At 53.8% G+C, this 23,185-nt stretch overlaps 1 protein-coding gene across 22 annotated transcripts in view; it reads right to left on the bottom strand.

Moving 5' to 3' along the window:
* The window catches only part of MYT1L (myelin transcription factor 1 like), a 429,846-nt gene that overhangs the window by 122,249 nt on the left and 284,412 nt on the right, over window positions 1–23,185 (bottom strand). For all 22 annotated transcript variants that reach the window (XM_045447886.1, XM_045447887.1, XM_045447890.1 and 19 more), the window contains 3 exons: window positions 21,311–21,365; window positions 21,107–21,140; window positions 20,750–20,812 (listed from right to left, as the gene is read on the bottom strand). In XM_045447886.1, the coding sequence (XP_045303842.1) occupies window positions 20,750–20,812; window positions 21,107–21,140; window positions 21,311–21,365 (152 nt within the window). The remainder of the gene's footprint in view (window positions 1–20,749; window positions 20,813–21,106; window positions 21,141–21,310; window positions 21,366–23,185) is intronic.

Raw genomic sequence — 23,185 nt, 5'->3', positions numbered from 1 at the left:
AAATACACATAGACTTTTTCTATTTTAGTTAAAAATGTCAAGCGGTTGATAAGGTTTCCAGAAGGGGCTGGTCCATCATGAGCTAGTGAACTGCGAGCGAGGAGATGCCGCTGACTACGGTAACACCCTCAGAGCGGTAGGGTCTGGAGGAGGTAGAAGCCTTAGAAGTCGCCAAATCCATCTTTCAACCTAGAAAATGAAGAAACCGAGGCCACAGGGATTGAGTGGTGTGCACGGGCTGACGTGCGGGGTGGCATCAGACCAGACTTTGCGAGCGGCTCTTCTGTCGGGCACCACGCGGTAGAGGCTGACGCCAGCCAGAAGCAGCACCTCCGTGGGGGGCCCTTCCGCAGCCCACAGGCATCCCGCCCGCACTGGCCAGAGGAGGGCGTCCCCGGAGAGACCCGCGCACGCAGATACCGGCGTCGGCTTCTCTCTACAACGCGGGAGCTTCAACTTTGTCTTTCTGAACATTTACAGGCTGACGCCGGCCCTCTTGGTCTGAAGGGCGCCAGGTCACACGGAACATTAGCCACGGAGGCCACCCGGTCCGCATTTAGTCCAGATGAGGAATTTAACGCTTGAGGCGGCAAGTGTGACAACTCCGTTAGTGAGTGGCTGTTCCGCGTGGTACCGCCACGGGCACTCAGTGCCGTGGTAACGCTTAATGCGGCAGGAAGACTTGGCGCCTGGCGCCACCCACACCGGAGACGTGAAATATGTCACACTGACGCGGCCGTCCCAGCTTCCGTGAGCCGCGGTCAGTAGGATATGCAGGGAGAACTGAGAAGCATGCCAGTTGCATGATGGCACCGGGGTCAAGCGCGTAAGAAAAGGCATAAAACAAAGGGCTAAAGATGTCCTTCCGTCTCTTCCCCAAATACACGCTAGATTATTCTCCTTCAGGCGCGGGAGGACACGATACTTTGTCTTCACGTGGTTGGTAGGAAATTGCTCAGTTGCGAAGTATTTAAAATTCCGGTAGTTGAGGGATTGAGTTGTTTACGGATTTAGTGTGGGAATGCAGGTGATGCATATGAACGTCCGTGGCTCGTGTCTATCATAGATGTACATTTTATGCACACACACGTGCACACACATGTGCTCGCACACACATACATATGCACACACACACGCACACACACGCGCTCACACACATGGATACACATGCACGCATACAAACATGCACACACATGTGCTCACACACATGCACACATACCCACACACACCCACGTGCACATACATGTATACACACGCAAGCACGTGCACACGCATGTACAATGCTTGCCTGAGATGCACATATGCACACATGCACATACACACATGAACACATAATGCACACACATGCACAGACGTGTGCACACACATGCAACACATAATGCCTGCCTGCACACACACACACAAGCATGCACACACATGTGCGCACACGTACACATGAGTGCACACATGCACACACATGCACACATGTGCACAGTGCACAAATGCACGCACACCCACATGTAACCAAGCGTGCATGAGATGCACGCATGCACACAGACGAACACATAATATGCACACGCGTGCACACATATGTACAACGAGCACACACACGAACACATAATGTGTACGTGCACACACGTGCGCATACGTGTACACACGAGCACACACATGTGCACACACACACGCACATACATGCACACTCCAGGCAAGATACGCCTTTGATAGAAATTTGAAGCTTCTTAAATATGCATTTTCTAATAAGCAAAATATATAAGCTTTTACTCCACGTAGGTTTTCAAAAGCTGCTCTACGGTTTCATCGCCAGCAGGCTACAAATAATGAGCCTGAAAATCTGGTCGTTACAAAGATTTAAGAATGTTTTCTTCATCACGTAGCCTCGATTGTAGTGTCTGTGGCAATGGTTAGTTACAAGCTGTCGCCGCTGCACGTTTTTGCCGAAGAGCAACCTTATCCCCAGATCCATCTGCGTTTGGGGCTCCGCCCCCGGAGCCGGATGACCTCTCAGCTGAACGCAGCTCTGTTGATTCCCGTTGTTTCCGTCTCCAAGTCCAGGAGGCGTGCCGGGCCTGAGGAAGCACACGGCAGCTTCTTTACTGCGTGACCGCCCTGCTCACGACCCGGCCCAGGGTGTGTATGTGGCGCAGCCACGTCCCCGCGCGGGTGACCCTTCGTCACAGAACACGACACGCGCGGCCGTGGGTCCGCCACTCCTCCTACCGCCTGCTCTCCTCCCTGAACTCAGACGACGAGACGTCACGTCCCCTGTGGCAGGCTGCTCGCTGCTGGGACAGGCAGCCTGCTTGCCCACGGTAGCCGAGTGAGAAGCGCCGGGGGGCACCCTGTTGGTTTCACACGAGCCGGAGTGGAATCTCACGGGAAAGGTGCTCTGAGGACAAATTCGGGGCCTCCGCCGTGCCCCTCCTCTCAGGATCTCTCCTGGATCCTCTGAATGTGGCGTCTCTGTCCCGTCTGCCTCCAGCTTGCTTGTCTCTGTGAGCAGGGAGGTGCCCTCGGGGGACACGGGGGTGCCCTGTGTGGCTGCGCTGTTGGCTGTGGTCTTTCAGAGTCCCCAGCCAGCAAGGATGTGCAGAAGTGGCCGGCGGGGGAGGCGTGCTGCACGGTGCGATCACACTGCTTTATTTAGGTGTGGTGTCCCTGGGAGTCTTGCTTGGGTGTGAGGTCCTGGGGTGTGTGTGTATGTGTGTGTGTGCGCACATGTGTGTGTGTGAGGCAGTTCTGTCTCTAACTTCCTACACGGCGGTCCTCACTTCTCTCCTCTTGCTTTGAAGCTGCTCATGTGTTGAGGCAACAAGGAGGAGGACTATCTTCCTGGGCACACGTGGCTGGGGTAAGTCCTCGGTGTGGTTTACCTACTTATGTTTGTTTTATTGAGCACTTGGCTCGTTTGCAGAAAGACACGGGATGTTTTGGTAGCAAGGCTCTAACCCTCCCTGCGGGTCCCCCACGAGCGCTAACAAGGGCAGGAGGCTTCCTCATCGCCCCCAGCACTTTGCCCCTCCAAAGGGGACAGGCTTCCGAAGTCCTCTTCAGATGCAGCTGGGCCCGCCGAGTTCACTGCATTCAGGGTCTCATCCGGGTTGTAGAACTTGTTTCCTTTTTAAAGAAACCATGCTTTTGCATGGTGCAGACACCCTGCTGGGGCCTGGGGAGGAGGGAGCCGCGCGTGGGGAACGCAGGAGAGGCGCGCGCACTGGCCTCCGACTCCATACTGGGTTAATGGAAACGGTTTTGCCGCGAGGCACTTAAATCTGTCTCCATTTTTAACAGTAAGGAGACAGGAAGTTTTTCCAAACTGCCGACCTCTCCTCCCTGTGAGCAGAAAAGTAAATCTTAGTCGTACAAATGCAAAGGTTCTGAGATTGTTGGCTCCAGAAATGGATGCCAGTCTGGGAGCAGAAAGCTCTTTACTGACGAGTGGGTCTGTCCTTCACTAGGGTCTGCGAAAAGAAGGCACCGATCAGATCCTCAGCACTTTCAAAGGCGTCGTCTGGAGCCGGGGGTCACAGACCAGGTGTGTCTGGGGGTCTGGAAGCACCGAGGGGGCTGTGTCGGGGATGCCCTTGTTCCCTGTGAGACTCTCGCCGGGCCAGGGGGTCGGGAGGTTGCTGAGGCCCCTTCCTTGTAGGATCCCGTGTGTTTCCTTGACCAGTTCCCACGTCAACGCGGTTCCTCACATGTTTTATTGGAATAACAGTCTCAAAAATGTAAAAATCCCCAGCGCTGAAAAGAAACGAGTAAGGGCCGGTGTGTATAGCACGGGTCTGCTTGGGGATGAGTTTCCCAGAAGCTGAGACACGGCAAGAGAGGTCAATAGCGTGACATCAACTTATTGCAAGAAAAGCAAACAGCAGAAAAACCAGAACCCGAAGCCAAAAGGCCGGATCCCACAGGCCGTTCAGAGGTGCGGCTCCAACGTGATGTGCCCGTGGGCTCCCTGGGCCGCACACAGCACCACGTGGCCCTGACCCAGTGGCAGCCCCGAGGGAGAAGCCTGAGGCCAGACGACCCCGCCTCTGCCTGTATCCGGCGCTTCCCGGGTCAAGGGCTTTGCCGTCTGAAGGCTGGCTGGGAGAGGGCAGAGGGGGCTGGCTGACAGTCCTGGCTGTCCACTGCACGGTCTCAGAACGGTCCCTGCAGAGGCCGGGCCCAGGACTCCCCGAGCGGGGACGTCAGATTCCGGGACCACAGCAGGCCGGTCAGCCTTTGGCTGGAGGCGGAGAACCCAGAGTAATTCCGTTTCTCCGGAAATGACTCTCGTATAAAAACAGTCTCTCGCCGCTGGCTGAGAACAATGGACGGGCTTCGCTACTTCTGGTCCTTCCGCCGCATCGTGATAAGAAAACGTAGGCCGCCAGCAGATGAGCCGGTGAGCTCTGTGCCGGGCAGGCCGGCGGGGTGCGCACGCGATGACCCGGTGGTGCGGCCCCACTGGCTTCCTGCCCCCGGCGAGGGCAGTGACCCTGCCGCACGTGGGAGCGCCGAGGGGCCGAGCAGGGCCGCCCACCTGGATGTGCTCGCTTACCTTCTGAAAGATGCCCGCGTGCCCCAGACGCGAGTCAGTGTCACACGTGGGACAGGCCCGCCATTACAAGGGGCATCTGCCCTCAGGTACCTCCACACAGGCCGGAATCGCTAAACTGGGAACGGCGGTTGGGCTAGCGAGCGGCCGCCTGCAAGTCCCCGTGCTCTGAGCATCACCGGATCTGTTCCCTGCGCCTTTGCGGCGAGCGGAAGGACCCTCATACGTAGCTCCGCTTCCTGGGCCGCGTGGGTTCTGTGAGCCACCCCTGAACCCCAGAACCTCAGTGCCGTCAGATTTCCGTTGAGCTGGAAACGAAACGCACCAGAGAAGGGCACGGGGCGCAGGTGGGGAGGACTGAGCCCGGAGCCGGCGCACGACTCTGGTCCCTGGGCCCCGAGCTCAGTGTCTCCAGCTCCCTGGGGGCGAGAGAGCCTTCTGGCCAGCGTGCGAGGACGCCAGGCCGCAGGTGCATCCAGAGTCCCCTCGCTCCACAAGGCTTTGACGTCACGGCAGAAATGCTCCCAGCGGCGTGGACACTTGCACTGACCCTGGCGCCTCCTCCGGTCCCCCGGCCGGTCCTGGGCCGCGCACCTGGGAACCGCTGCCCCGAGGCCACGCTGGGCCCTTCCCCACCTCCCCCCATCTGGCCCCGTCCGCAGGCTGTCCTCACTCTCCACCCTGCTCCTGACCGCAGTCTCGGCTCACGATGTCTGCTCCTGTCCCGCACGCCATCCTGAAGCTGGGGCTCCGACCTCTTCCTGTCGGCACACGGGAGGCCCCTCACCTGCTGTCCTCCGCACCCCTGCCCTGGGGGACGGCCTCGGTCCCCGCGGGGAACTTGCTTTTCTGTCCTCACTGGGCTCCCGGCCCCCTGCCCCACCTGCCCCTTTGAGGGCTGACTCCCCCTGGCGCTGCCCCGTCCTGGGCCTCGGCTACCTGGTGGGCGGCCGCCCCTGCGTTCCGAGTCCGCACCCGGGCACCGGAAGAGCCGCCCACCCTGGTGGCCGGGGGCCTCGGCGCTCAGCACGCGGCTACCTCGTCGCAGGGGCGCAAACGCTAGCTTCGCCGCCCGGCCGGCAGGCTGAACGAGTGAACGAAAATGTGGAGTTTCCCCACGGGCCAGACCTCATCCCGCATTGCCTCCCTCTGCCCAAGCACCGCAGTCCCCCTCGCTCGCCGGTGGGAGGCTCTCCCCTCGGGAGCACCCACCAGCCCAGGAGGGTGCGTCCACGCTCCTCTGTCCCACTGTCCCTCGACGTGACTCCATTACGGCACCGGGGACGCTGTGTCCTACGTGTGTTTCCACAGGGAGGAGCAGGTGCTGTGGGGAGAGGTGCTTTCCTCCCTGGGATGTGCTCCAACACGCACAGCAAGTTCCTGACGCTCGGTTCAGAGGCAGTTAGCATCTGGGTGGTGCCCCTGGGCCTTCCTCCGGGAAAGGGCACAGTGTCTTACTATGGACGGTAAACCGAGGCAGTGTCATCTGCTCACATGTAGAAGTCGCTCTGTTTTTCGACCGTTTCCCTTATTCAGGGTCTTGCATTTCGCCGGTAGCTTCCCTTCTGCAGGCGTGTAGTGAGGGCCCACGGGGAGCCCGCGCTGTAAGGGGGCCCGTGGCGAGGCGGACGGAGAGGCTCTGTCCCAGGGATGGAGGGCCATCCGTCTGGGAAGCAAAGTTTCCACACGGGCAGACGCGGCAATAATGGAGGGGCGTGTGCAAGCATGCGCTTGGCGAGGTTGGCATTGGTGACACGTGTTTGACGTGTAGAAGGGAACCCGGTCTTCAGAGGGTCGTGACCACTCCTTGCACAAAGTGAGAGCCGTCGGGCAGTGGCCGAGGCGGAATGTGGGCTGAACCGGGGGTTTGGTGTCCATCTGTGTCTCCCACCTGCCGGGAGGTGAAGTGAGTTGTTCCAGACCCTTCTGGTAGCTGGAGCCAGAGCTGGGACAAAACAACAACAACAAAAAGTCTTCCAACTTCCAATTCCAAAATGTCACATTTGGACATCTGTGTCCAAGTCATTTCTTAGGTGAAGGTAACCAGGAACAGCGCCCGGTGCGTTTATAAGCGAACGAAAGAGATTGAAAGTGACGTGGCCTCCTGTTCAGGCATTTTGGGGTGCACGGCAGAGCTCGTGTGGAAAGCCAGGCCCGCGGCTGGAGACGGGTCTCCGGGGGCACGCCTGTGTCGTCCCAGCCTCCTCCTCCGGCAGCCCCGGGCCACGGCCCCGCGATCCGCACCTCTGGACGCGTGCCTCCCTGTCAGTGCCGCACAACACAGGTCACGGCTGCTCCCAGGGCGGGAGGCGTCCCCCCTACTCCCCTCCAGGTATCCTTTCTGCTGGACAGCGAGCCCTCGGCCGTCAGCATCACGGGGCGTCCCTCCAGCAGTCCGTGACGTCACATGGTCTCGCCCCCTGCCTCTAGGCCGCTCCCTACGAGCCCTGTGATTTCTGGAGGAAGCGACTGGCAGAGTCCTTGCGTCGGGCTGGAAATGCAGCCCGTCCATCTGCTTGCCCCTGCTGGGTCCCTGCTCCCGGGATGACATTCGCGGCGCTGTGCTGATGTCTGTCTGTCCGCCCGGTTCCTCGGTGCGTGTGTCCCGGGGCTGCGGCCAAGGGCAGCTGCCCTAGAAAAGGTTCGCCGGACCCCCAGCAGCTCGCCCCAGCCACACCGTCGGGGTGGGTTCCCAGCAGCGGCACAAAGATGCGCAACGTGTGGGAGCCTCTCATAACCTGCAGAGGCCCCGGGGTGGCGGCAGGAGCGGGAGAAGGACTCACCTGGGTGGAATCTCTACGCCTGTCGCCCGCCTGAATTCTGATCGTTTTAAAATCTAAAGACATTTTTGTGCAGTGTTCACACCCGGAACGGCAGCAGTGGAAAAAGGTAATCTACGAAAATGCTCTCCAAGTACTCCACAGTGTTTCTTGTTTTCAGGAGAAAACAGATGACAATTTATAATTTAAGTAGATCTGTTCTGTAGAGTTATACATTTGTGAGTGATATAAAGATAAAAACAGCCCGCGCGAAGGGATTAAAACTGCTGGTGGTTTCAGGGCGTCAGGGCTGAAGGCCGAGTGCCAGCCTGCGGGGCGCACGGCATCCAGGGAGCGGGTGCCGTGCGTGCGAAAGGCTTACGTGAGGCTGGTCGTGGGTGTCCGAGGCAAGAACCCTGTTGTCAAGGAGGCTGGGGCCCGAGGCCACGGGGGTCGGGGGCAGGCCTGGGCGTGCTAACTCGCCATCAGTCCCTGTGCTGGGAACACTGCCGGCTTACACGATTTACTCCAGTAACTCGATGGAGACAACTGTGGGATCTCACGTACCGTCAGTTTCCAGAAGACTAAGTTAACCAGCCTTCTGGTCACTGGTAGCCCTGTCTGTACAAAGGGACGGAGGCCATCCCGGAGCCTGCAGCGACCGGCCAGAAGCAGGAGCAGTCCAGGGTCGGCCTCCCACGCACCAGATCAGCTCTCACCATCAGGAAGGGATACGTTTGGCCAGAGTTTATCCAAGTGCATGGAATGATGGAATGATAGGGTCATGGTGAACGGGGCTGTCCCCAAGTGTTTGGCGGGTATAGATCACTATCAGTCCCGAGCATGGAGACGCAGCACAGGGAGGGGACCAAGCTCACGCCCTGTCCTCCCTTCTCTGTACAAATGAAGCCAGGACAATTTAAGTGGTTGCCTTGCTGTCCTTTGGCATTGCAACTGGTGACAAGAAGAAGATTCTCTAATCTTCCTGAAGTTAAATCATGAAGACACGTGACAGACCGAAAGGAATGTGTCTGGGCACGCTCACCAGCTCAAGGTTAAAATGCAGCGGCATTGGTGGGGGGGGGGGGGGGTCCTGCTCACTCGTCGGCTGATGGGAGCACAGAGACGCCCGGGGCCTGGTGCTGTGTCCAGGGTGGCAGGAAAAGGACTCGGGGGGAAGGCGCCTCCAAGAAACTCAGGCGACGACAGGTGCGCCTGTGGATGCGCCTTGAGGAGGTCAAGGTGACTTTCCACTTTCTCGTGTGCCCTGTCCCTGCACAGACACACTTGGGCTTCAGGCTTTGTTGTCTGGTCACCTGGCTCCTCTTCTGAATCCCGTGCTTGCCGTTCAAGGCTGGGCTGGTGGCAGGGAGGGGTGAGCTGGGTGACCATGACAGAGAGGAGAAGGTGAGTCCTTTTCTGCCTGGCGCAAAGCATCGGCCCCTCTGCCTTTGTCCGGCTGTGGAAAACACTGTCCTAGGCTGTGGGAGGGAGGAGCGGTCTGGGGGGCCAGCTCGCCCAAACGCTAAGGGCGATCATTCTCAGGCAAGAAGAAAGCGTGGCTTTCATGGCTAAGCATGCCATTGTCCGGAATTGTCCGGAAAAGGCACCGTTGAAAATAATGATCAATCTTTTAAAAATGGATCCTTTCACAAATACTATAACTCTTTTTCCAAGAACAAGGAAGTATTTTAGAAACAATTACATCCCCTATTGTGTGCAATGGGGTAACATCGCATCCTTCTGCTGGTGGGAACGTACGAAGATTCCTTTGGCTGAAAGAAACTTAAAAGAACAGTTCCTGTTTTCCTGCTCTCCAGCCCCACGCTTCTCCTTATGACAACATACACCGAAGAATCAAAGGCGTAAAAAGCTCTCTGTAAAGATACTTATCACACGTTTTTCATAACACGAGAAAGTTTCAAAAAACTAAATTATTTCTAACAATAAGAGTGGAGTTGGAAGTCAGCCATGAAAGTCAAAATAAAAGTCTTCACTGATATAGGAAAAGGCTCATGTTATAATGTTCAGTGAAAATAAAGAAAGAAATACAAATTGAAATCCTGAGACTGATTTGAATAAACAGCAAAAATGCATTAAAATCAAAGGAAAAACCCAGCAGCAGTGTGGACGTCCGGGGCAGATGTCACGCAGTGACCATAACGCAATCAATACTCAGAGAAGGCTGTCCCCATTTCCGTCCTTTACTCTAAGTCACTCTGACTCCCTTCAGCCTCTCTGGTGAACAGAGGCCCCTGGAGAGTCAGTTAAGAGCATCTGAAAAGCTAACCCCTTTTTATCTTTCCAAGTTCGGAAGCGTTTCAAAGACTGCGGAGCCCTGCGTGTGCACGGTCCCTCCCTGCAGACCTGGTGCCAGGCGCCGTGCCGCGTGCCCCGTGACCCCCAGTGCCCCGATGGCCCCGGGTGGGGACGAGAGCCACCGGACGCGCATCCTGGCTGGGGAAGGGCTGTGAAAGCCCCCCCCCCCAAATTCTCCTCTTCTCAGCCTGCGCCACACCCCCTTCTTTTCGTGTATTAGAAGTCGATCTAGGATAACTTAAGAAGTGTCCCCGATAAAGGTCATGCCCGCCTCGCAGGAGGGGCTGGCGCTGGAGGGGACAGAAGTCCACCCGGGTGTGGACAGCAGCCCAGGACCACGGAGCTGTGCTGGTGGCCAGTGCCACCACCCATGGGCCCAGGACTTGTAAACTATAAAGTGCTTTTTTTTTTTTTTTTTTTAATTTTTTTTTTTTCAACGTTTATTTATTTTTGGGACAGAGAGAGACAGAGCATGAACGGGGGAGGGGCAGAGAGAGAGGGAGACACAGAATCGGAAACAGGCTCCAGGCTCTGAGCCATCAGCCCACAGCCCGACGCGGGGCTCGAACTCACGGACCGCGAGATCGTGACCTGGCTGAAGTCGGACGCTTAACCGACTGCGCCACCCAGGCGCCCCTATAAAGTGCTTCTCGAATAGTCCTGCCGCTGTCGTTACTGTTACAGGCATTACAGGGGCTTCCCGTAGGGAAGGGGGGAGGGGCTACAGCGGCATTCCGGATGTCTGCTGGCCAGGACCCTTCTTGGCGGCCACCGTCTCACCACGCTGCGTCCCACCTGTGAGGCCTGTGGCTCCTTTAGCCACCTGTCCTTGGAGAGAACTCCGTCGGCACCCACCCCGCCTGTCCCCACCCCTGGGCCCCCGCCGGGAGGGGGTGAATCGAGAAGACACGAGGAGGGGCCTGTGCCCATATGTGGCCCCACCAGGACGGAGTCTCTGTTCCTGACCCCATGCCGAGTAGCTGCTCTCCACGTGACGGGCCAGGCCTGCGTGAGCAGGGACCGGAAGCATCCACGAGACCGAGTGCGCACGACCCGCGGTGGAGGCCTCTACTCCAGGACTGCCGTCTGGCGGACCCTTCCCCGGATGGCGCCTCTGCCTCCCGCCCTCTTAGCTCAGCTGCTCTCTGGAGAAGCACACGGCACCGCTGGGCCCGCTCCCCTCCAGCCTGTCCTGCCCCCCTGCTCTCGGGGGAGCACAGACTCTCCACTCACAAGCCATTGCGCTGGCCGAGGGGTTCACAAAGAGGTTCGGGCGCATCCCTGAATCGTTATGCATTATTGACGAGTGGAATTTCTTCCAAGATGCTCATTTCCCTGCTCTCGCTCCCTGGAGTTTTAGGAAATGCATCCACTTGTACGTGAAGCGTATCCCTGGCGATGTTAAATATAGCATTAGGTAATATTCACAGCCCGGAGAGTGGCCACTAAATTACAACGAGTGGATCTTTCAAAGTCTGTTGAATCATACAAATGGAGTGCAGCACTCTCCCTTAGCGGGAAAGGGAAGGTGCGTTTATCTTGAGGGTCCATTCTAAGCCCACAAGGGCTCGACGGAGACTGCCGGGGCCCAGGCACGCCTGTCCGAGTCAGGCTCCACGCAGTCTCCAGGGTGCGTCCGGCTCTCCCCCCAGCCCGCCCGCCCGGGCCCTGCATCCCTGCGTGCTCCTGGCTGCCGCGCTCTTTTCGGGCCAAGGCCATGGGGCAGAAACGGCCAGGCGGCTGCAGCGCCTGGCTCTCAGACGGCACCCTGGCCCAGGGCGTGGAGGGGGCTCCGAGCAGCCCTGAGTCCCTGGACCCCACCCGTGAGTGCAACACGATGCCCGGAGATGGCTCTGGGGGGGGGGTCCCAATCCGGGACGGGGCTGAGCCTGGCGAGGCCGCCTGGTCTGCCCTGACCCCTTCCCAACCAGGCCCACTTCCTTGATTCCGCCGTGGGAGGAGAGCCAGATGCAGGACGGCCCTGTCCCCAGTTGGGAGTCGTCTTTCACGGCCACAGGGAGGCCTGGGGAGCGAAGGTCATGGAGGCACCACGGGGGCATGGCTGGGGCTGCTGGGGGGACAGCCCTCCTCCCCAGCTCCTGGGAAATGCCGGGGCCACTTCACGGTCACAGGCAGGGCTGAAGTCTGTGAGGTGGGGTGCCAGCCTGTGGCCTCGCGTCCGCCAAAGTCTGTCCGGCTGGGACCGAGACGTTCCCAGGCCTCCCCCCACCCGGGAGAGGGGAGGAGGACAGATTTGTGAGGCAGCTTCTGGCACTTGGGGTCTTCGGGGCGCGGCCTTTGTCACCACCCGAGATTTTTCAGATTCGTACCCGCTCCTGCTAGATGCTTCTACCCAGAAGAAGTCTCCCTCTGACCAGGTGCCTGCCTTCTGTATACACAGACCTGTTCCTTGGGCAGCGGTTGTCCGACTCAGGGAGCATCAGGATCCCAGACCGCGGGGCCCCCTCCGCGGCGTCTCATCCAGCAGGTCTGGAGTGGGGCCCAAGCACGTGCTGGCTTCCCAGAAGGTTTCCAGGTGGCACTGATGTTCCAGGTCACGGAACCCTACTTTGAGAACCCTTGCCTTAGGGGCACTGACCCCGCCTCCAGCTCCAGGGGTGGGCCCGACAGTCAGGAGGGCGACCAGGGAGGGCTCGCAGGTGGCTGGAGACCCAGCTGGAGCACTGGAACAGAGGATGGTGTTGGCAGCTTCTCGGAAAGTTCCCCCTTGTGTTTCCTCGAGGTCCTAGAAGTGACCCGTCCGGTGTCTTCTGTCCCGTGACTCGGGAGAGCTTTGCAGCAGAGGGGCCGGTGACGGGGCAGAAGCCCCTGAGGGAGGGAGGCTCTTTGTTTCCAGTTTACGTGGGACAGTTAATTCTGCATTTTGTAAGCCCGTCGGACGAGGGTTTTCCATTTACTGCAGCTGGCGACATACTTAGTCACACAGAAACTTTTCACACAAAAGCACTAAAATCTCACTGAACGAAAGCGGCGTTACCGCGAAGTGAGCACTTCCTCCCTCCGTCTCTCGCTAATTCAGGCAGGAAGAGGGTACGGTTTCAATCGGGTCTTGGGGTCTGATGTTTGACACACCGTTTTCTCTTCGGGACACGAGATCAGAGAACGGGGAGAAGGGAGTCCTCACGAGGGTCCTCAGGGTGTGGGTACGGGTGAGCACAGTGTGACTGCTCTCCAACACGGATCTAAGGAACGGGCACACAGTGGGGCTCACCGGGCGGTTCCCCCCAAACCGTTCATTGTGAAACAGATTCTGGGCGCTGGGAGCCCCTCCTGGAATCCTCACCCGTGTGCACGCTGAAATCTGGTGGGGGGTCCCCCGCCCGGAGATCCCCTCTCCCCCCGCCTGCAAGCTCTCGTGTGGGGACGTGCACCTCGCAGCGGGGGGACCCTGGCCCCTCCCGTCCCAGGGGGAAGAGTTGTCAGCACTGTGGGTCCCACAGTGGCTCAGCACCCCCGACCTCAGGAACCCTCCTGTCCTCGCATCCCATGGAGAAAGCGGCTGCCGTCATCCCGGTGCACGTGGTGGCGGTCAGAACTGAACTTGGGGAGGACCCGAGGTGATGCCTGTCGTTCCCGCCAATTTCTGAGGAGTAAACACTCTGTTGACGTTTCAAAGCCATGTTTATATATTCTCATCATTAGTCAAGAAACGAGAGCCAGCTTATAAATGCTACGTCTAGACTTGACCAATCCGGACTGTGAATGCCACCGAGTGTCCACCACGGGTATGCTTACGGACGTTAGTAACTGCCCGAAAATGCCCAAGTTCCTTCTCTGTGAATGTGGAATTATTGGAAACATATATAGAACTTCGTCAACATCAAAAGCGTGCCCCAAATGCGTTACGTGTTTTGTGTTTCAGATTTAAATGCGCCGAATCAGTCACGCTGAGCTCTAAGATACATAATGAAACAGGCAACGGCCAGAGACCTGGCCATCTGGGCAGACGTACTACAGGCAGCAGGCAGACTGCTTTTCCAGGATAACGGCCAGGGAGCTTTGTATTTATTTATTTATTTTTTCAAATAAAGGATGTATTGTGACAATAAAGGTTAAGTGCCGTCTCGGTCTGAAAGGACCGTGCCTGCATTTCGTCTGTCTGCACACATGCAACTAATAATAAGCTGTGAGTGGCGAGTCCGGGAACCCTCTTGCTTTGATTCTACTCCATACAAATAAGTCCCCAGATCTCCAAATTTCTGCCCCCCGTACCGTCGTGCAAGCTACCAAATTGATATTAAAACATATATGCCCTGACTTCTGGTTTATAATGCCAGTGACGAACGGTAAAAAGGAGAGGCGTGCCAGAGGGTTCACGGATGGGGTGATGGCGTGCACAATGACGGCTCATAAAGAACGAGGGGGGAGTTCTTGATTCTTGCGGGTTCGTGAAGTAAAACACCGATAGCCTGGCTGAGTGGCGTCGTGCACAGAATTTTTCATAAGCGTCCCACGGCGTGCCCTGCTGTATGGCATCCATACGTTAATTAGAGCATTCAGCAAACACTGCAGTGTGCCCCACGCACCCGAGTGAATCTTCATTTTTCACATGCAGGCCCTTACTAATTAAAATCAGCTTTGCAATTAAACGTGGAAAATTGTGTCAAACTTTCAAGCGTAGTTAGAAAAAAACGCAATTATGCTGGGGTGTTTTATTTTAATGCAAATGAAATTTCTGTCTGTGAAATGGGTAAAAGGGACGTGCAGGGATCCCTGTTTCTGCTTCCTCCCTGTTTCTTCCTCCTGTTCTCTTTCTTTCTTTCTTTCTTTCTTTCTTCTTCTTCTTCTTCTTTTTTTTTTTTGGATTATAGATGCTCTTCTCCGTTGCACATTGCAATGCTCCACTCCACTATCTCTCGCCAGTACCTGGCTCTGTTCCAAGGCTTTTAGTGAGTGCTCTCTGCCAAGGCATGAATAATACAGCCCCCGGGCTGTTGGCAGAATCCAAATGAGGCATGCGTACATCAGGAAGCAAGCCCTCGACTTCAGCTCCAGAACAAGCTCCAGTGAAGACAGGCAATTATTCACCCGCGGCTGCCGCCATGGCAATCACACTGGCGGGTGCAGAGGTATACGAGATGGGAAAAAAATATGAATACGGAATGTGCACAACAAGCCAGAGAGAATCCAATACTTTTCTAATGAAAAAGGAAAGCTACCATTTGGAGCTTTTAATTTTAAAGTTTCAAGATCAATTGACTTGACTCAGAATTTTCTAAATTGGGGAGGATTGAAATATGATACTGATACCCATCACCTAGCTTTTGGGTGCTTGTTGAGTGGGCAAGACTCTGAAGGTAGATTTCAGGTCAAATATTCCATCAGAACCTTATGCCCAACAAACACATACTTTTAAAAACTGAAGTGAAGGGTAAATATAAATGAAATCTACTAAATTTCAGAAAGAAATCCGGAGAGGTCACACAACAGATGAGTGAGGAATGAATCCAAGTTAGGGGTTTACTCTGTCTCTCTGTCTCTCTCACTAGAGGCTCATACAACAATCGCTATTCAGAAAGAATCCAACAATTCCAAATGTTCCAGGATGTACATAACTATTACAGAAAAGGCTACGATTCAAATTCCTCTACACTGGTTAGTATTAATCTGCAATAGATATTGATATATTTTTTATCATTCCTATTTCTAATTGGCATTGGTGAAATTTCTAAAAACTTTAAGAATAGTAAATTGACCATAATTTTGACAATAAATTTAGCTTACAGAGATATACCCCTTTCTAAACATTATTTTGCTTTAACACAAACAATATTTCATATCAACAGGCGGAGAAAAAACATGCATTGTGAATATAAGGCAGCAGAGTTTTCAATCTTCGTTAAATGTTTGTAAGTAGATTTTTTGCAGAAATGCTTTGACATTTGGCATTTTGCTCCTATCTTAGTATCCGTTCTTGCAAAGCTCTGGATTAATAACCACATCTCTCCGTCGTGTGGCTGAGCGGCCACAATGATTTTACATAAGAAGTCATATGTGAGGCTTCTTGTCACCATGTCCCCACCCTTCCTTGAGATGTCCATCTTTGGCCGGGGGGACGTCCAGTCTGAGGTGCCCCCGCCAGCTCCAGGGTCAGGCTCAGCAGCCACAGACACCCTGCGCGGTGGTGTTGCTCCCTCCGTGGGCCTTGGCGACGTCCACACACTTCCCACCTGGCCTGGCCCCTTCTCCGCCAACACATTCACGGGCCAGCAACTTCCTGAATTCCAAGGGTGTGGCTTCCACACATTCCATTTTCTCTGCCACCTTCCCACCGCAGAGATAGCTGTGGACACATGGGAAACCAGTGGCTTTTCACCCATGGGCGTCTCACATGCTTACACTCTGGGAAAGGAGGTGATGCGGAGGAGAGCAGAGGGGGCTCAGGAAGCTCCTGTCCCTGAACTTGGGCATCTAAGACTTTGGAAAACCCACTTAAGATAGGTAGTTTTGGGGCACTTGGGTGGCTCAGTCGGCTGAGCGTCCGACTTCGGCTCAGGTCATGATCTCACACTCCATGAGTTCGAGCCCCGCGTCGGGCTCTGTGCTGACAGCTCGGAGCCTGGAGCCTGCTTCGGATTCTGTGTCTCCCTCTCTCTGTACTCCTCCCCTGCTCATGCTCTGCCTCTCTCAAAGATGAATAAACATTGAAAAAGAAGTGAGTTTTCCCATCTACAGAGAAGCCCCGTAGTCGGACCCATGTTTGAGATACACAAGGGTCTCTAGCTACCTGTAAGTATCTCTAAGAAAAGTCGTATGCACTCAGGGAGGCAGAATTCACTGAGCCACATGTGAGGCTGTGTGACAGTGAGTCCAAAGGAAGAGGTCAGCTCACTGCATACAGAAGAGGCTATGTTAGTGCCCTGGTTCATAACAGGAGAATTATTTCTTCCCTGATTGCCAAGTCCGTAGTGTTTTTGTCACACTTGTATGGTGGTAACATGAAACCTCAGGTGGGAAAAACAGAAGTCAGACTCATGTGTCCAGATACTAACGATGCTTCTGAAGAGAAACATTTCTGATGTTGATTAGCTTCATGAGGGGCCTGGTCCTTATTCTGTCTTCCAGGGCACAGAGTGTTGACTGAGCCTGGATCCCTGCTGGTCACTGGATGGCAATTCAGATGTGTTTACCTCCGGCACTAAGGGACTGATGTACCACTTGCACCAGGTAGTGGAACTCTGTCTTTCTTTTTTCCCATTTTTGCTTCGGCTGCCCAAAGACTCAGAACAAAACGCAATGCTCTGTTCAAACCCCTGATACATCCTGGGTTTCTGGTAAAAGTCTGTTCCTGTTTCCCTCACGTTCTTCCTGATTTACATCTTTGATCCAACTTTTAATTGTGCAGAGTTGCACGCGTGTTTACCAGCTACTTCAGACTGTTTATGACCCGTGAACATAAACAAATGCCTGTGGGGGCACCTGGGGGCTCAGGTGGTTGAGCGTCTGACTGAAGCTCAGGTCAAGATCTCACAGTTCATGAGATCAAGCCGCATGTCAGGCTGTGCACTGACAGCACAAAGCCGGCTTGGGACTCTCTCTCTCCCTCTGTCTTGCTCTTTGCCTCCCCTTCCCCTCAAAATAAAGAAATACACTTAAGGGAAAATAAAAACATACCCATGAACAGACTGTCTTTTGTTCAAGCATAGTATAGATTTCCCACACCTGCCTCAAATTACTTTCCGCGTGTTCAAATAAATAGATGTGTCCACATACTAAAGTACCTTTTTACTTGACTACGAACTGACAAGATATACGAATAAAATGAAATTATATCCCTAATAAAATGAAAATACATTCCCTGAATATCATGTTGCTAAAATACCAAAAGGGTGGGTAATTTCATCAGAACCAAGACCCAGGCTGCCACTCTTGTCACACTGGAAGAGGCTGGGTCTCGCTGGGGATGGAACAGCAGAGAAGTCAAGGCCACACCCGTGCTGTGGGTACGGAGGTCAGGGCCACACCCGGGCTGTGGGGTGCGTGCAGTCACTTATGTACATAAACACCTGTCAGAGGGGAGAGACTTCGGTAGCAGGGAATCTTTTAAAGCCAGAAATAATTGAAATGTTACAGATTTGAAATAACACCAGTCACAAGATGTTAATGTATACATGAGTCTCATCTACTACGAGAAGCACCTTTTCGGTTTAAGTAGTTCAAATGTCATCCCTTAGTTAAAAATTACCGGTAATATATAATCACCAGGGAAATGAAAATCAAAACTACAATGAGATATCACCTCACACCTGTCAGAAATGGCTAAAATCAACCACGCAAGAAACAAGTGCTGGCAAGGAGGTGGGGAAAGAACCCTCGTGCGCTGTTGGCGGGAACGCAAACTGGTGCAGCAGCACCAGAGGCCAGGGTGGAGGCTCCTCAGAAAACTGAAAACAGAGCTACTCTATGATCCAGTGGTTTCAGTACTAGGCATTTACCCAGAGGGAACGAAAACGCTAATTTGAGAAGCTCTATGCACCCCTATGTTTATTGCAACATTAGCTATAATCACCAAGATGTGGAAGCAGCCCGAGTGTCTCTTGGTAGGTGAGTGGAGAAAAACCACGTGGTATGTGTATATATATATGTAGGAATATTATTCAGCCATAAAAAGAAGGTATTATGCTAAGTAAAATGAGTCGGAGAAAGGCAAATACGTATGGGGAATCTAAAAAAAAGCCAAAGAAACACACAAAAAGCAGAATCGGACCTCTACGTACAGAGGACGAACTGGTGGCTGCCAGAGGATGGGGGTGGGGAAGGGGAAGACGGGTGAAGGGAAGGAGGAGACACAGCTTCTGGTCATGGAATGAGTGAGTCATGGGGATGAGAGGCAGAGCACAGGGAGCTCGGTTGGCGATACTGTAACGGTGTCGCACGGGGACAGGTGATGACTACACTTGTGATGGTCACAGCCCAACGTATAGAGCTGTCAGATTATTGTGCTGCACGCCTGATGCTAATGTAACATTGTGTGTCTACCATCGTAGAGAATTATTGACAACATATAGACATCAAAAATAAAATGGACAGCCCTGACAGTGTTGTCGAGAAGCGGCTTATGTGGTCACATGAGTTCTCAATGGTGATTAGTTCTACACAACAAAGTCTGTAAGTATCTCATTCAAAAACTGAGGAAATCGAAGTCCTAAATGTTCAGTAATCTGTCCAATGCCCCTCGCTGACTCGTGGCGCCGTGGTGCTGGAGGAAAGTCCTTCGTCTGCCGCCACCACATTAACTATTTCTACCAAAATGTTAGAAATTTTAACAATTACGTAGACTATGACTTGTGATAAACATTATGACATTATTTTAAATTCAATTAGAAATGGGTTGAAAAATTGTCTAAAATTGGATGTTTCCGTGACCCTTCTCTAAAGTGCCGGCCCCATCACTCCTGGAAGATTCGCACGCTCTGTGCTCACACCCGCGTCGTGTCCCAGAGGAAAATGCAGGCTGGCGGTCTTGAGGCCACCCCCAAGCTAAGCGCCGAAGTTCTGCGCACGCGGGGAAAGAGACCTCACAGGCAGGTGTGCACGCCCATGTCACGTGGGGACGCGGACGCACCGCTTGATGCGCCTTGGGTAAGAATGTGTTTCAGAGGATTCTTTGGAAACGTCATGGGTTTTCCTGAAAAACCGTGGTGATGAATTGTCTAGCTAACATCGAATTCAAACTTTCTAGCCAAATGTAATCACTCCTTCCGGTAACAGTATGATAAATTTTAACTATTGACTAATCAAGAGAGGAATAAGGGAAAACCTCGATTTCATTCATGGCTTGCTAACTTGTTTTTCATTGAAAACATAATCAATGTGGTTTTAAAAACCTTTAGATTAAGAATTTACAAAATAAATTCTTATAAAATAAAATAACACACTTTAAGTAAACTAATTATTTAACTTACATACTCAGTAATTTACTATAATATACAATAACAATAATAATAGGATAAATTGAATTTAGGTCTTAAATGGCCAGATTCCCTTAGAAACGACCTGTCGTTCCTTTGGTATATAGAGAAGTCTGATAACCATTTCATCATGGATGCTGGTTAAAAATTCCCCGTCTCCTTAGATGCTAGCATGGGGGTTTGGGGAGTAATTTGTAATTTTCCCCTTGATTTTACTGAAGGACAATCAAAATAATTGCTTGATTTCACCCATAAATCAATGTTCAGCTGAAGAGGAAATGAAACGTAGGGCAGCGCAGGCAGGGTCACCCTGAGGTGTTTCAGGCACACCTGGTCGAGGGTCTGAGCTTTCATTACGTGGGCTTCCTTCTTGATGGTTTGTTAGGATGAACGACCTTAGTCCTCGCAGCCTAATTTGTGAAAAATTAGCTAAAAATTTATTCTAGCCTGTAAACATCTCCAACTCCTCACGACCGAAACCTTCCCTTGAAAGGTAAAGCTGCATTAATAGCACAGGGAAGAAATTCCTTATGGAAAAGTAAATCTAAAGATTGATCTCATCGTGACTCTCAGCCCTAGATGTGCAATACAATTCTGCTGTGATGCGTTTTTAGCAATAATTATCTAGCCACCTGATCTCCTGGATGTTCACACCCAGTGCCGTTACGGACCTAAACTCCAGTGTTTGCAAGAGTAATATAATCGTTTAAGCCCCAAAGTCTCATTAGTGTGATCTGTCCTGGACGTTAATCTCCTGCCGGGACCTCCCCCAGCAGCTGCCCAGGTGCCCACCTGGGCTTCCTTTCCCAGGAAGCTGAGTTCCTCCAGAAGGATCAGGAAGGTCACACTTTAATTTACCATCCATGACTTGCCACCCTGCCGCTACCAGAATGAACACGTGGGCACGGACAAAGAAGCCGTCCCAGTGAGGCAGAGGGAGGCTCTTAGCAGGTGCCCTGTGTGTGGGAAAATGAGTTTAAGGCTGTTCTTAATTTGTGTCATCTTATGTATTATCGTGAATTCTGCCCACCCTCTGAGACCCTGCCCTGGAAACCAAAGGCTGAATTCACAGCAGAGGAGAGGAGGAGAAGACAGCACTATCTCTTTTCCAGGAACACCCCCCACTCATTTTTGTCCTTGGGTCTGGGTCCCTCAACAAGCCACTGCAGACCGTATGTAGTGAAAAAGGCGGCTGTTACCTTCTGTGTCTTGCGTATTTGCCACTGACGTGACCGCTGCCGTCACAGCCCGGCGTGGGACAGCTGCAACGGGAGAGAGGTAATTACATGGGGGCTTCGCTGCAGGCGGGTGGGACCGAGCGCTTGGTGGCATCGGGGGAGGGGCACGCAGAAGGACGGAGAGGAGGCAAATCTGGAAGGAGGGGACAATTAGGGCTACTTTTTCTTAGCAGGTCTCAGGGAGTCGCCTCCATCAGTGCAGCAGGGTAGGAGCAAGCTGCCGACAGACCGGGGGCGGGAGGGGAGCGGTGTGCCCATTAAAAGGCACGGGTTCTCTACACGGCTTCTGGGGATACATCGTGCCCACAGAGTACTAACCTGAAGGGCTCCTGTATGGCTGGTTCCACGGGAACTGCAGAGAGATGGGAAACAGATTTATCATCGATCACACACGCCCTCTCCCACAGAAAGCCATTGAGAGGGTGGTGTCAGAGCAGGTCCGAGTGACCCTCACACCCAGCTCCGCAGGACAAAGGGGACCCTGAACGGGGCCTCCGGGGGCTTGGAGAAGCGCGGACCTACCTCGAACCCCTTTGGACCGTGTCCGATGGCGCTTCTCCTCGGCGTCCACCTCCATCTGTGGATAGACGAGCAGGCGGTCAGTTCGGTCAGCAGCGCATGTGGCCAAACACGGGCGTCTTAGTGGCTATGGGGCAACCCCCTGGGAGAGCGACGTGGGGGGAAAGCACCAAGCAATCTAACTGTGTCACTTAACAAAGCAAAGCGGACCTTGACCTTGCAGGGGACGCAAGGTCAGCGGGAGGCCCCACCCTCTGTAACGGGGGGCTTTGATGAAGCTTAAGCACAGCCTCTTTGCCCTTTTCAAAGACCGATTGGGAGACCTCGGCGTGAGTTCCGAGTCACACTTTGTAGCCAGCACCTGAGAGGTAGCCCTTATGTTTGCAGGAAGGTTCATACGTGTAGGCTGGAATCTCCTCAGAACCCAAAGTTGGATCCGATCACACAGTTAAGGGGGGCGGGCAGGTGTGGCAGGACATGTCTAAGCTGGGGGCTGATGCCGTGTCATCTAGTTCCGGGTATAATCACCGTCCACGCTGCTCCGAATCATTCGGATGCTTTCCAGGGACGAGGCCCTTTGCTCATGGTAACCAGCCCGTTTCACAGGTCACAGATTACCGAGCATTTTTGTGTGTTACCGTGTCTGATCCTCACAATTTTCTAAGAAAGGTATCTTTACATCTGTTTTGTAGATGGGACTTGCCCAAGACCATCTAACTAGGAGTTTTGGCTCAGGGCCCTGAAACCAAGCCACCTGTCTCTACACAACATTTTTGTTTTTAATGTTTACTCATTTATTTTTGAGAGGGAGGGAGAGAGAAAGAAAAAGAGAGAGAGAGAACACGAGCCAGGGAGGAGCAGAGAGAGAGGGAGACACAGACTCTGAAGCAGCTCCAGGCTCTGAGCTGTCAGCACAGAGCCCGACACAGTGCTTGAACCCACAGACCACGAGATCATGACCCCAGCTGAAGTCAGATGCTTAACCAACTGAGCCACCCAGGTGCCCCTACACATCATTTTTAAGCCAAGGGACCAGTGCTGGAGGGACGGACATGTGCTAGTGTATTGGTACACCCAGTATTTCCACATGTCTGGATAATTTATACACGCAAAGTCGCATAGTAGGAGAATTTCACTCAACAGAACAGGGGGGCTGATGGGAGGAGAGCGGTAAGAACGGTCCGTCTGATCGTGAGGACAGGAAATTTCAGCCCCATCTGTGATGTCCTTGCCCACCCAAGCTACCAGGAGGCAGAAGACAGGGGCACGGAGTTCCCTGCACGGTTCCCTCCGTGCATGGTTCGCCTGCCCCGCAATTTAGGACGAGAAGGTCGCAGCGGGGCACAGAAGGGTCGTAAGGGCATGTGGTCGGTCAGACTCCCACGAGGGAGAGAGCAGGGCAGGTCTGCTGTCACAAGCAGCTGCCGGCGAGGGGTGGCTCTTCGCGGACGCAACGCCCAGGCAGTGCGACACCAGGCTCCCGAGTTAGTGTTCTCGCCGACTGACCGCCAGACCCTCATTCATTAATACTGTGTGCTGAGTATGGCGGCAAATGAAACACACATACAATAAAAAACATAGCTCGTGTCTTTTAACGGAAGACATGTGTGTGCAGATGTAGGGCTGTAGATTCAATCAGATACGGATCTGAGAAGGCCAGCAGCCAGAGTGAGGCGGGTCACAGAGAAAGGGCTTCATAGGGGAATCTTCGCAGCTGAAGCACTATCTGAACGAAACAAGAAACAGGTCGTGTTTTAAGCCCGTATGGAGATACGAGAGACCCAGTCGTGGGCGAGAGAGAGGGAGTGGGAGTGGGTGGGTGTGTTTCCTGGGAAGCTGGCCGTCACGGAGCTGGTGCCAGCAAGGTCGGTCCTGACG

Source organism: Leopardus geoffroyi, chromosome A3, assembly GCF_018350155.1.
Source record: "Leopardus geoffroyi isolate Oge1 chromosome A3, O.geoffroyi_Oge1_pat1.0, whole genome shotgun sequence".
NCBI lineage: Eukaryota > Metazoa > Chordata > Mammalia > Carnivora > Felidae > Leopardus > Leopardus geoffroyi.
This window is presented reverse-complemented; position numbering and strand designations above follow the sequence as displayed.